Below are 14019 nucleotides of genomic sequence, written 5' to 3'. Positions count from 1 at the left end.
TCACTAGTATTTGAAGCTATGCTATCATATAAAAGATTCATCTTTTATTGTATAATTCTCTTTGTGTGATATTTAACAATAATTTTTGTTTTATAAAGGCCGTCTTATTCTTAATTGCCTCTTTCTGTAAAATAAATATAGGATGACCATGAAAGCTGCGGGTCTAATTCTACCAACCGTAGTACTACCGAGAACACAAAAGCATCAGTCAAACCCCGAAGAATCCAGCAGGCTGCTCCCACAGATCCTGATTTACCACCAGGTAACTTCTAGTGCGCTTGATAGAGCCAAACTTAATTGTTATTAATTATTGTAATCCTCTGTAGAATACACACTCTCAGTATTCCTTAGTGCTATGAAATATTTATACTGTAGGTGCATGTGCATCTGTTTCATGAATTCAGAACAGATTGAGTAAAGAGCCCTCACGAATGTCTCGCATTCAAATTTTGAATGTCTTTTGCAGCAGGTTGTTTCTTAAGTTTCTTTTATATATCTTCTTGCAAAACTTGCCTCTGATTTCCCACTCCTAGTTTTTTGTTCTCCTTGCTTCTTTTGATAAACAGAGGAAAGATACTAGATTTCTAGAAACAGGGAGAGACAGTCAGACAGACTCCCGCATGCGCCCGACCGGGATCCACCCGGCACGCCCACCAGGGCGATGCTCTGCCCACCAGGGGGCGATGCTCTGCCGCGACCAGAGCCACTCTAGCGCCTGGGGCAGAGGCCAAGGACCATCCCCAGCGCCCGGGCCATCCTTGCTCCAATGGAGCCTTGGCTGCGGGAGGGAAAGAGAGAGACAGAGAGGAAGGAGGGGGGGTGGAGAAGCAAATGGGCGCTTCTCCTATGTGCCCTGGCCGGGAATCGAACCCGGGTCCCCCGCATGCCAGGCCGACGCTCTACCGCTGAGCCAACTGGCCAGGGCCAGATTTCTGAGTTTCTAGAAACTAAAATTCACTAACAAAAACAAAGAATTTTGTAACCGGGTGAGACCACCTTTTCTATTTCCTGAAAAAAAATTTTTTTTTTTGCATTTTTCCGAAGCTGGAAACAGGGAGGCAGTCAGACTCCCGCATGCGCCTGACCGAGATCCACCCGGCACGCCCACCAGGGGGCGTCGCTCTGTTGCATCCAGAGCCATCCTAGCACCTGAGGCAGAGGCCGCAGAGCCATCCCCAGCACCGGGGCCATCTTTGCTCCACTGGAGCCTCGCTGCGGGAGGGGAAGAGAGAGACAGAGAGGAAGGAGAGGGGGAGGGGTGGAGAAGCAGATGGGCGCTTCTCCTGTGTGCCCTGGCAGGGAATCGAACCCGGAACTCCTGCTCACCAGGCCTACGCTCTACCACTGAGCCAACCGGCCAGGGCTTATTTCCTGAAATTTTTATTTACCTGGAAGAGTGGTGACTTCTAAGTAAAAGTTTTTTGAAAAGTATTTAATTAAGAAAAAAAACACTATCACATGTTGGCTCTATGACCAGAGTGCATTGCTGTCTTTTTACAAGTAGGAATTGTTTATCAGTCACTTCTCTTCTGATTTTGTCAGTCTTCTTTTTTCTGAGAGGTAGGTGACATTGCTATACACTGTTTTCTATGCCAAAGGTCCGTAGGCTTTGTGCTGGTTTTAACCTGGTTAATTTTGACAGTCTTTTGGCACCATTTGCTTTACCTCTAAGAGGCTGGAGTTAGGTGCACAATTTCTTCCTCCCTCAGATATGTGTTCTAAGTCAGTGGTTCCCAACCTTTTTTGGACCATGGACCGGTTTAATGTCAGAAAATATTTTCACGGACCAGCCTTTAGGGTGGGACGGATAAATGTATCACGTGACCGACCGAGACAAGTGTCAAGAGTGAGTCTTAGATGGATGTTACAGAGGGAATCTGGTCATTAAAAAAAAATAAAACACCGTTCAGACTTAAATATAAATAAAACGGAAATAATGTAAGTTACTTATTCTTTCTCTGTGGATCAGTACCAAATTGCCCATGGACCGGTATCGGTCCGCGACCTGGGGGTTGGGGACCACTGTTCTAAGTGACATTTGAACTGAACATTTCTACCTACTGTTACAGTGATGTTAATGCGGATGCTTTGTATCCCTCAGAACTCTCTACCTAAAAGGCCTTGTTAATCTCTCTGGTTTTGATTGCTATGGCTGGAGAAGGTGCCAGAAGACATTTTAATACTGAATGGTTTGAATTCTATTTAGAGTAGTGTGGTGGTTTTGGAACTTTTTAAATTTTTTCTTGCTAATTGACTCCTTAGGAAAAATTCCTAATGTATTAAATTAACCTGTAAATTAAATTAAAACTATAGCTTGTTCTTATTTATTAATTGGGCAACCTCTTTACTCCTCAAAACTTCTGATTACCTATCCCCCTCAAGCTTCTTGTACCAACTCATTTTAGTGCTCTCTCTCCATCAGAATCCTGGCAAAGAATAAATTTTGGGTTGAACATTTGAGTTTCATTACATTCTTTTCTCCTGAGGAAAGAACTTGTTTAAGAAAAATTTAAAGCTTTTGTCAGTTGTGAATTTCACAGATAACAACCTTCTGTGGGCTAACCTGTATGTACTTGAAATAAGTCCCAGATTTTTCACAGTTCTTTTTAGAGTCTGTATTAGAATTTATACTGATATTCAAAATTAAGAATATTGGTCTGTTTTGGGAGCATAAAACATAAAAACATAAATGTAACATAAAATTTACATCCTATTTTTAGAGTCATAAAACCGAGATGTGTTCTCCCTGAACTACGTGACGTAGCTTTTGGATTAGCATGTGCTTTCCTACCTTACCCAATAGGAGGGCTCATAGCCTATTTTATGCTGACATAAATCACAGTTAAGGAGTTGCTTTAGGAAGTAACTGAACTTTTGGGCAATTACTGGGAGGCAGAGCAGCTAGGCTTAATCTTGCCAAAGGAATAAAAAGGGATAATTTGAGAATCCAGTTGGATAATGGTAAATCATTTTATTTCAAGGTAAATGCATACAGTTATTTGAGGACTCATTTCTGGTAACTTATCTTGCCCATGAACCAACCAAATTAATCTTCCTTCATGGTATAGATGCATTCTTGCTCTCAAAATTTTCTAGAGCAAATTTCTTTCTTTCAGAATTTGTGGTTACAAATTTAGAGTTTGAACATTTATGTAAATCTAGAAAAGTTAAGAAAAATTTTGTGTTGCCAATAGTTGTTATATACCCCTGAAAGTTGAGTGACTTTCTAATAGGAAAAGGCTATGAGTCAATATCTTTTTTTTTTAATAATGCACCAGCAGTGCACTATAAAAGCAGTTTAGTGGGCCATGGTGGGAATTTAAAAAATATGTGGTATAGAATAGAAAACCTGATAGTGTACAGCATGCAATGAAAGGTAGTGATATTTCAAGAAACTTTTGCATATGTGTACACTTGTGCTGGGTAATGATGCAATATATTTTACTGTGAGAGAGGTCAGAGAGTTTGAATCTGACGGACTTGAAGCATACATATTTTCTTTCAGTTAATATAGCGGTTCTCAACCTGTGAGTCACGACCCCGGCGGGGGTCGAACGACCAAAACACAGGGGTTGCCTAAAGCCATTGGAAATACATATTTGGAAATACATGGAAATACATATTTTATTTTAAAATGTATTGTATAATAAATATGTATTTTCCGATGGCATTAGGTGACCTCTGTGTTTTGGTCGTTCGACCCCTGCCGGGGTCACGACCCACAGGTTGAGAACCACTGAGTTAATAATATATAGACCAGGATTTTCAGTTATTGCTAATAATAACAGTTTTGATTTGTTATCTTAGCATATCCTGTAAGATACCTATTTAGAGATAAAGTTCAAGGATGTTTTGTTTATTTATTCATTTATGCATATTTTCTCAGTATTCTCTATACTTCCTGTCTCTGTAAAATGATACTACTTCTAAGCTAGATACCTGGGTTACTCAGATCTGTGCTCTCTGAAGTGTACAGCCCCTTTGTGGGTGGCTGCTGCATTTTCCCTAGAATGGCTTTAAAATAGGTTATGCTTCAAACTATTATTTTTCAATCACCTTTAAGACATCTAGTGTTTATATTTTATTACAAAAAAGGTGATAATTGGAGAGCCTTTATTTTATTTATTTATTTACTTACTTAGTTATTTTTAGTGAGTGGGGAGATACAGAGACAAGACTCCTGCATGTGCCCCCATCAGGATCCATTTGGCAATCCTGGTCTGGGGCCAATGCCCTTCCCATTTGGGCCGCTAGCAACTGAACTATTTTTAGCACCTGAGGAGGAGGCTCGATGGAGCTATCCTCACTCAGCTCTGGGGGCCGACATGCTCGAATCAATTGAGCCATGGCTGCAGGAGAGAAAGAGAGAGAGAGAGGAGACAGGAGGTGGTTTGGGGAGAAGAAGATGGTTTCCTCTCTTGTGTGCCCTGGCTGGGAATTAAACCCAGGAGTTCCATCCACCAGGTTGACACTCTACTGCTGAGCCAACCAGCCAGGGCCAATTTTATTTGAATTAGATTGCATTTCAAAATATTGCTTAATGGAGGCAGGCTATTTAAATTCCCTATCTGTATTGGTGTTTGAATGAGAGTATGCTAGACCAGATAATTGAAGGCTATTATTGCCTTTTAAAAAATTAACTGCTGAGTGTCGGAGACCTTGTAAACTAACTACGTAGCAGAGTGAAAGCAGAGAAGAACACCGAGGAAACAGTCATATTGTTTGGTTACTAAAAAAAGCAGTGATTATTTGCAGGGATGTGTGGCTTCTAAAACATACAGGTAAAACAGAGAGGCCAGAAAAATTGAAAATGAATAGATGGCAAGTGGCCCAATAAACACATATTATCCAAAAATAAATATGTATTTGTAGCATAAAATCAGGCAAAATAAAACCTAAAGGCAATAGCATGAACGACCATACATAATAAAGATGCTAAATTATTATAAAAGGTACAGTTCTCAAAAAAATATATGATGACTTTGTATGTACCTAACAACTTTGCTTTGAAATGTGCTAGATCAAGCCGAAAAGAAAATCCCACAGCTGGATCTTTGAATATAAAAATTAATGTTATTGTTTTAGTTAATACATACAAAATTCTGCACTCAGAAGATAAGACAGTATACATTCTTTTGATGCACACAGGGATATCTATAAACATTGCAAAAACTTGCTATAAAAGAAAGCCTTGACAAATTTCAAAAAATCACCATCATACGAACCTTCCTCTTACAACAATTATTAAATTAGAATGCAGTTTCTGATATGTTTGAATTTACCTCTACCATTTTATTGTTTTATCTTTGTAAGCTCTGATTTTCATTCTTCTATTTCCCCTTTCATACCAACTATTTGCTTTTCAGGCCTCAAATTCTTTCCAGGTGTTTTTGGCTACACTAAGTGGGGAAGATAGTGTGGAATGTGATTGCTTTATCTTACCTCGGATTAGAGCCTGTTAACATTTTGGTGTTAAGAGACTTTCTGTGTTTGTATGTGTGTATGTGTGTGCACACATATTTTTTAACTTGCATTTTTTATCAAATGTTATGTCATGAATATGTTTCTAGGACATTAATATTTTTTAGATTGTTATTTTAATAGTTGGGATGTATTCTGTTGTATAATCATTCCATAATTTATTTAACCAATATCTTCTTGTTTGATATTAAGGTTATTTTCTTATTTTTATTTTTGTAAAATGTGTTAATAAACATACTAGTAGGTTAATCTTTGCACACATCTGTTTATTTCCATAGGAGAAATTCTTAACAACTTATAGGATCAAAATTTAGGAGTAATTTTAGGGTTTTTGACATGTACAGCCAAATTACCTTATGAAAAATTTGTCAACAATTATTTCTTCTAAGCACAATTTTGATCTAGCGGTGTTATTTATGATTAGAAACACATTTCTTTGAAACTTTTATAAATGGAAAATGCTATTAGATATTTTATTGCTAATTAATATTACTATTTTTTTATAATTTTATTCTCTTTTTATCACTTATGTAGAAAAGCTAATTTTTACATTTTGTTAGTTGATTAGTATTAAGTATTTTTCAATTTCATCTTTTGGATTTCCATATAAAAATATAGTAATGTTCACATAGAATAATTCTGTCCCCTCTTTGTTGATACACATAGTTATTTTTTAAATCCTTGTTGAGTTATTTAGAACTTCTGTGAACACATTAGGACAAATTGTTTGCAGATGTTGTCTCATTGTAATATATTCAATTGGCGTTAATAAGATAAGCCCAAGAAAAGTGTTAGATATAGTCTCCTTAATGTTGATGTGTAGGATGGGAAACACTGAAGAAGGGGATGTGAGGGAGAGGACATTCATACTGGGCTTGAACAAGAAGAACGAATGGGCAAAGAGTATTCTAAACGTAAGGGAAAACATGAGCAAAGTCAGTGAGGATTCGTGGTGTTTTATCTGACCTCGTGGGCATAGGTTTATGTGTTTGGAAGAAGGGGGTTTGTGGGTGGGAGAGAGTTGGATAATGGTAGGAATTTCTGGAAAGATGGACTAGTAATAATCTAAAGAACCAACTAATCTGATAACTTGTAGGTTCTCATCCCCACCGTAGCCTTGCATTTTCCGATGCTTGTGAAATAGACCTGGATTACTGTTATGTTATTTGAATAGATAATACTCCCAGATATACTCCCACTCTCTAAATATGGAGTAATGAGAGGTAATAGATCCACTGTTTAACATTCTCTGTAGCTTACTTAGAACTAAGTTATTCAAGGGATTAAAGAGATGGTGTATCATATATTCCATTGGCTACTCATTGTTACTTTAAAATTGCATTTTTAATAAGGAAACATAAATTGACTTCTGTAGATTATCTTTAAAAGATGTTTAATTCCTTTATTTTGGTTGAAATTGGCTTATTCATCTCAACTTCTATGTCAGTTTTATAATGAGAAATTGAGGAAAAATATTAAAAACTAGATGAATCCATCAGTAGTATCCTGTCATTTACTTATTTTAATTTAATTTTTTTATTTATTGAATTTATTTGGGGTGCAGGTTTTAAGTGTACAACTCAATAAAACATTATCTGCGCACTGCGTGGTGTGCTCAGCACCCAAGCAAAGTCTCCTTCTATCCTCATTTCCCTCCCTGGCATGATCTCTACCTACCCCACAGAGTAGAGTGTGATTTACAGTATTATGTTTGTATTACTTTGCATTACATATTTTCTACAGTTCTTTGAGAGTTAATTTTTTTGTTTTGCAGATACTACACTTTTAGGTAGTTTTTATGAATCTCTATTGATGACAGGATATCAGAAATAGGAAAACCAAAATTAGTCATGCTTGACTTTTTAATAACAGGATTTTTATTTTTATTTTTTATTTTTAACATATATGCCGAATAGTAAAAGCATGGAGGACTACAGGGGAGTTGGTAAAAATAGGTTTACAGTTGTAAGTATGCAAGTGTTAGTCTTGTATTAGTCCTTATGATGATATTATCTGTGTTAAAATTGTAAATCTACTTTTGCCCACCGCTATACATTCTAAGGTTGAAAATTTTGATATTTAATATTTCTTTTGGAAACTTAATTTGTTAAGTGTTATTTTAGTATGTATTCTCATAAAAGAATATTTGTAATCTTAAATTTATTGATATTTTGTATGCTAATTTAATAGTGTATGATAATTGGCCCTCTAAAAGCTGCTGATAGTTTCCGTGTATCAGAAAAATTTGAACTTAATGGTTTTACATTCCTTTCCCTTTTGTATCCATTGGGAAAGAATGGAAGAGTTCATTTTTGCAAACATGTTATGGTTGAGTAGATTTAAATAAGCTTTTACCCAGTAGGTGTTAGCAGTGCCAGTTGCTGAAGAAGTTGATTCTGTTTTGTCCAATAAAGTTCTTATTTAAAGAATACAAAGTTATTTCATGAGATAGTTAATATTTTAATTAGTTTTTATATAGTTTTTATTGTGGAAAATTTTTGAATAAAGTGAGGTTTTTAATCTTTTTCTCCTCTTTTTAAATGTTTATGTTTAGTTTTATTATACAGTTAACTTTCTCAATAATGTATCTATAGTCACACTTACTGTGTGAGAAACTTCTGAGATTTTGGAGTATCCCAAAGTAGCATGAAATATAAAGAAAATTTTTGGACATTCTAGAAAGTTATGGAGAAAAAGAATGTTCACTAATTACTTTTGTTGTTTTGAGATTTTTATAAAAACAATTATTTCTGATTCCCTTTTTTATTGCTCTGTGTTCTTATTATGCTTGTATCCATTCTGTTTCCTTCCATACTTATCTTTCTTTTCTTTTTTGTGTTCCTTTTTTTTCTTTCTTTAAATTTGTCCACATTTTCTTCTTCGTTTATATTCTCTCCCCTACCCTGTTTCAGTATTATATATTAGTGACAGTAGTTGAATACATTCTGATGGTTATGTTTCTCCTATTTTTTTCCATCCAGGCCTGACTTTTTAATATTGTTATGGTTATTTAAAGTAGGAATAGAAGATAATAGGTTCAAAAAGAAGCTTAAAGCTATTCTTTTTAATGTATTGTATAATTAGCATAAATTAACAGTTTCATTAGGGAAAATGTTCAATAAAGTAGGCAAAACCAAAGTACCTATAGTATAGGATAATCGTTAAATGGGATCTCGTATTATATAATTAAAAAGTTTTCTGGTAAGTGTGGTTTCACTCAGTACATTAACACTTTTTATATAATAGAACTTCTTTGTAATGGTGTTTGTTGGGCTGAATCTGCTGCTTATCGCTTTGGCAAGCCAGCCTGTTCTATGTGAATGTGAGTTTTCTCTTTGCAAAATATGCTGATTATACTCACCTTTCATGTATATTATGCTCAATAATATTCTAAACTATAATTATTTATTGACTGGCTTGTGACTAATTGTATTTTTTTCCTCTATTTTATAGGTTACGTGCAGAGTCTGATTAGACGAGTTGTAAATAATGTAAACATTGTTATAAATAATCTTATACTAAAATATGTAGAAGATGATATTGTTCTTTCAGTCAACATAACTTCTGCAGAATGCTATACAGTAGGTGAATTATGGGATCGTGCATTCATGGATATTTCTGGTGAGTAAATGTCAGGAATAGTATAGATTTTCCATTATTGAAATTGTTTTCTGGGCCTGAGCTGTGGTGGTGCAGTGGATGGAGCATTGACCTGGAAACGCTGAGGTTGCCGGTTCAAAATCCTGGCTTGCCTGGTCAAGGCACGTGTAGGAGTTGATGCTTCCTGCTCCTCCCCCTTCTCTCTCTCTCCCTCTCTATAATGAATAAATAAAATCTTTAAAACAACAAAAAAAAAGACATTGTTTTCTTGGATTCTAAAGCTTTCTTGTACCAACTGTCGCTTAGATGAATCTAATGAAAAGTTTATGCCTTTAGATTGGAAAAATGAACATATATAAAATGTAACATGCTAACCTACCAATATATTTATAAAAATCAAGTATGATTCCACATGAAAACTCATGATGATGGGATGATAAAGACAACAAAAATGGTATTTTCTGTTTATTGAGTGCTTGTTAATTACTAGACTTGTGCTGATTTTTACATTAGTTATCTTTCTTTTTTTTTTTTTTCTTCTTTTCCAAGTGAGAGGAGGGGAGATAGACAGACTCCTGCATGCACCCCGACTGGGACTCAGATGGTCACCTCTTCTGTGTGCCCTGACTGGGGATTTAATTTGCAACATCCACATGCCTGAACCAACCAGCCAGGGCCACATTACTTTTAATTATTTTAATCCCTTAACATTCTGAGGCAAATACTATTATTTCTTTTATTAACTTTTAATGCAATATTTAGTATTTAGAAAGGAATTTATGTAACATTTGTTACAGAATCACTATACTGAATATATATATATCCTATGAGTAACTATAACATTACAGTTTACTCTCCTCCACCCCCAGGTGCTTTTCCCTATCCCATCATCCTCTTGCTTTTTCTTAGAATTAACTGCTGTATTAAATATTATCATTCAATGGCTTTAAAAACATTATGTTGTTAAAATAAAAATACTACGCTAACTGAAAGATGCCACACACAAAGTGTATGTGGTATGATTACATTTATGTGAACTGGCAGAATAGGCAAATCTATATATTGTAGTGTAGACAGAAAGCAGATTAGTGATAGTTTAGGAATTGGGGAGGGGGGAAGGGCAATGCAGGGATTGGAGGGATGTAGCTAAAGGCTACAGAGTTTCTTTTTTGAGGTGATGAAGAGTTCTAAAAATGATTATATGATGGTTGTGCAACAGTGCTAATGTACTAAATGTCATTCTCTTGTACATGTCAAATTGGTTAATTTTGTGTTATGAATTTTATCTCAAAAAAGTTTTATCATGTGTGTACATAAATGATATGTGTAGTTACATGTATTTTAAAGCTTTATAAAAATATTGTTTTCTATGATGTCTTTTGAGGTTTGCTGTTTTAAATTAAAAAGGTACATTTAATTTTTTTCACATTGTTGCATATAGTTGGAGAACAATATTCTATTTAAATAAGACAAAACTTAATTATCTGTTCTCCTGAGGGTGGGCATTTGGGATGTTTCAGATTTTTGCTATTATAAACAGTGCTGTTAGGAATTTGTGCATATCTTATGATATGTACATATAAGTGTTTCTTTTGGGTATATACTTAAGAGTGGGCATGTTAAATGGGATGATATGCAAATGTTCACATTTTCAAATAATGTCAAATCATTTTCTAGAGCGCTTATTAGGTAGACACAATTATTATCCCCATTTTACAGATTAAATTGCAGCATGTTATAAAGTACCAGAACTAGAATTTATTTTCTGAGTTTTTCAAAGATAGTTGCTCTTTTATTTTTTAAGAAAAACATTTTCTTTTCTTTCTTTTTTTTTTTTTTTTTTTTGTATTTTTCTGAAGCTGGAAATGAAACTTTAATACTAGTCAGACAGACTCCTGCATACACCCAACCGGGATCCACCCGGCATGCCCACCAGGGGGCGATGCTCTGCTCATCTGGGCATTGCTCTGTTGCAATCAGAGCAATTCTAGTGCCTGAGGCAGAGGCCATAGAGCCATCCTCAGCACCCGGGCCAACTTTGATCCAATGGAGCCTTGGCTGCGGGAGAGGAAGAGAGAGACAGAGAGGAAGGAGAGGGGGAGGGGTGGAGAAGCAGATGGGTGCTTCTCCTGTGTGCCCTGGCCGGGAATTGAACCCGGGACTCCCTCATGCCAGGCCGACGCTCTACCACTGAGCCAACCGGCCAGGGCCAAGAAAAACATTTTCAAAGATTCATACTTTCCTCTCTCACTGAATAGCAGTTTTCTAGCATATCCTTGAAATTTGACTCCTTTATATTCTTTTATGTTCTTATTGCATAGTGGCTAAGAACATGCACTCTGGAGTAAGGTTGCCAGAGTTTGAATTACAACTCTGCTCTTTCTTAGACACATTGTATACCATTACTGTGCCTCAGTTTTCACATCATTTAAACCTAGCTATATAAATATATATTATGAGATAATGGATGGACATTCAAAACTTAGTGTAGCATGTAATAGCAAATAGTAAATTGTTATTTTCATAAAGAGCGGAAAGGAAGTATCTAGATAGTGTCTTTCATTTCTAGTCTTACTATTTTTTTGTGTGTGTGTGTGTGACAGAGATACAGAGAGAGGACAGGTAGGGACAGACAGACAGGAAAGGAGAGAGATGAGAAACATCAGTTCTTCGTTGCGGCACCTTAGTTGTTCATTGATTGCTTTCTCATATATTCCTTGACTGGGGGGCTACAGCAGACTGAGTGACCCTTTGCTCAAGCCAGTGACCTTGAGCTCAAGCTGGTGTGCTTTGCTCAAACCAGATGAGCCCGCACTCAAGCTGGCAACCTCGGGGTTTCGAACCTGGTTCCTCTGCGTCCCAGCCGACGCCCTATCCACTGCGCCACTGCCTGGTCATGCTCTAGTCTTAGTATTAAAGTTTCATTTGTGTACACATGTATAATATCAGTAAGTAAATTAGTAATACTGTGTACAGTGAAATAATATGGTAAGTTTTTGTACTTTTCAACTAACAGACAAATTTGAATTTGTTTTGAAGATTCCTATGGCTATAACATGGGATAGCTGCTAACTTAAAATCAATGACCAAGTAGACTTGGGCCTGATACTTACCTAGAAATTGCTTATTAGGAATAAAACTGCTCTATTGCTAAAGGTTTCATTTTCTAGTTTTATATTTCACCAGTAATTGTTTCATTTTTATTGCCCTGAGAACAAACTTTATACTGTTATTGGTAGTTTCTTCATTAGGTATTATTTAGAGTAGTGCTAGTCAACTGGAATTTTTTTGATGATGGATGCGTTTTATATCTTAACTATCCAGTATTGTAGATAGTAGCCACATGTGACTGTTGAACTCTTGAAATGTGGCTAATGCAATGAAGGACCTAAAATTTTATTTTTATACAATTTTAATTAATCCATATATAAATTTAAATAGCCATGTATCACTGGGGGCTATTATATTGGAGAGTGTGGATTTAGAGCATAACTTTAGGTTTTATAGTATAAAATAAATAATTTGAGTGACTGTTACTGAAAATGTTATTTTTAATATGCTTTCTCAAGAGTTTTATTTTATTATTATTTAATATCTCATTGCAGATAGCAAAATGTATTGAAAATTTTTACAAATTTTGTGTTAAATTTGTAGTTAGGTATTAAGCAAATTGGGGGCAAGCTACTTCATGTCTTTGACCTCTTTTTGATTTTTCATTCAGGACGTGGTAGTTCTGTACCTATTTTATAAAGTTGTTGGGGGATTTAAATGATATAATGAGAAGTTCTTTGCATAGGTTCTGGCATCATACATTTAATGCTATGTTAATCTTAGTAGCATTCCTATTTGTATTAGTTAATTATAGTTGCCTTTTTTTTATTTAATATTCCCTTTTACTTAAAATGTTTTTCTTTTTGTTTTTAGCCACTGATCTGGTGCTGAGAAAGGTTATCAACTTTTCCGACTGTACAGTTTGTCTTGATAAACGGAATGCTAGTGGTAAAATTGAATTTTACCAGGACCCTTTATTATACAAATGTTCCTTCCGAACTCGTTTGCATTTTACTTATGATAACCTAAATTCCAAGATGCCGTCTGTTATTAAAGTAAGTGTTTCTTTTTGTAGTAGTTGATTTGCACGTCTCCATTTTATTTGTTGGCTTTTCTGCATGCTAGTCATTATTAAAAAACAAAGAGGAAATTAACCTCATAGAAATATATGTCATTTGTTTTTTATGTCATGTCTTTGTAAAAATGTTTTATTTATAACTTCTATTTTATGTTATTTACTATGTTATATACCTATAACTCTTTGCATTAGGTGTTCTAGTAGAGATATTTGGGGACCTTTTTTTTTATTTCTGTGACTATAGTTTCATTTTAGATTGTCCAGTTGTTTATTAGTGTTCTTCTCTTCAAGTAGATATAGGAGATCATATAAAAAAGTATTTTTATGTCCTTTTGGATCAATTTATATTTCAATCCTTATAATTCATTTAGCATTATCTGAGCTGTAGTTAGTTTCCTCAATAAATTCATAAGGCTTGATTTGCTAACATGATATCTTGTTAGCTCAGGAAACACTAGCTATTTTTTTTACTTGAGAGGAAGGGAGATAGACAGACTTTCGTATGTGCCCGGTCTGGCATCCACCTGGCTACCCCATCTGTGGCTGAGCGCCTGAGGCTGACTCTGGGACTGTCCGAGCGAGCTATCCTCAGCATCTGGGCCGAGGCTTGAACCAGTGGAGCCACTGGCTGCAGGAAGGGAAGAGACTGAGATGGGAGAGAGGGAGGGGTAGTGATACAGATGGTTGCTTCTCCTGTTTGCCCTGACCGGGGATCGAACCTGGGACATCTGTAAGCTTGGCTGACATTCTATCTACTGAGCCACCTGGCCAGGGCCAGGAAATATTGTAAGAATGAGATAGCACTAGAA

General features: G+C 35.7%; 1 protein-coding gene across 5 annotated transcripts in view; it reads left to right on the top strand.

Annotated features, from left to right (window-relative positions):
* The window catches only part of VPS13B (vacuolar protein sorting 13 homolog B), an 890836-nt gene that overhangs the window by 44914 nt on the left and 831903 nt on the right, over positions 1–14019 (top strand). For all 5 annotated transcript variants that reach the window (XM_066265974.1, XM_066265971.1, XM_066265975.1 and 2 more), the window contains exons 4-6: positions 142–262; positions 8935–9102; positions 13006–13187. In XM_066265974.1, the coding sequence (XP_066122071.1) occupies positions 142–262; positions 8935–9102; positions 13006–13187 (471 nt within the window). The remainder of the gene's footprint in view (positions 1–141; positions 263–8934; positions 9103–13005; positions 13188–14019) is intronic.

Source organism: Saccopteryx bilineata, chromosome 3, assembly GCF_036850765.1.
Source record: "Saccopteryx bilineata isolate mSacBil1 chromosome 3, mSacBil1_pri_phased_curated, whole genome shotgun sequence".
NCBI classification, from domain to species: Eukaryota; Metazoa; Chordata; class Mammalia; order Chiroptera; family Emballonuridae; genus Saccopteryx; species Saccopteryx bilineata.
Note: the sequence above shows the minus strand (reverse complement) of the source record. Positions and strands in the feature narration are given on the sequence as shown.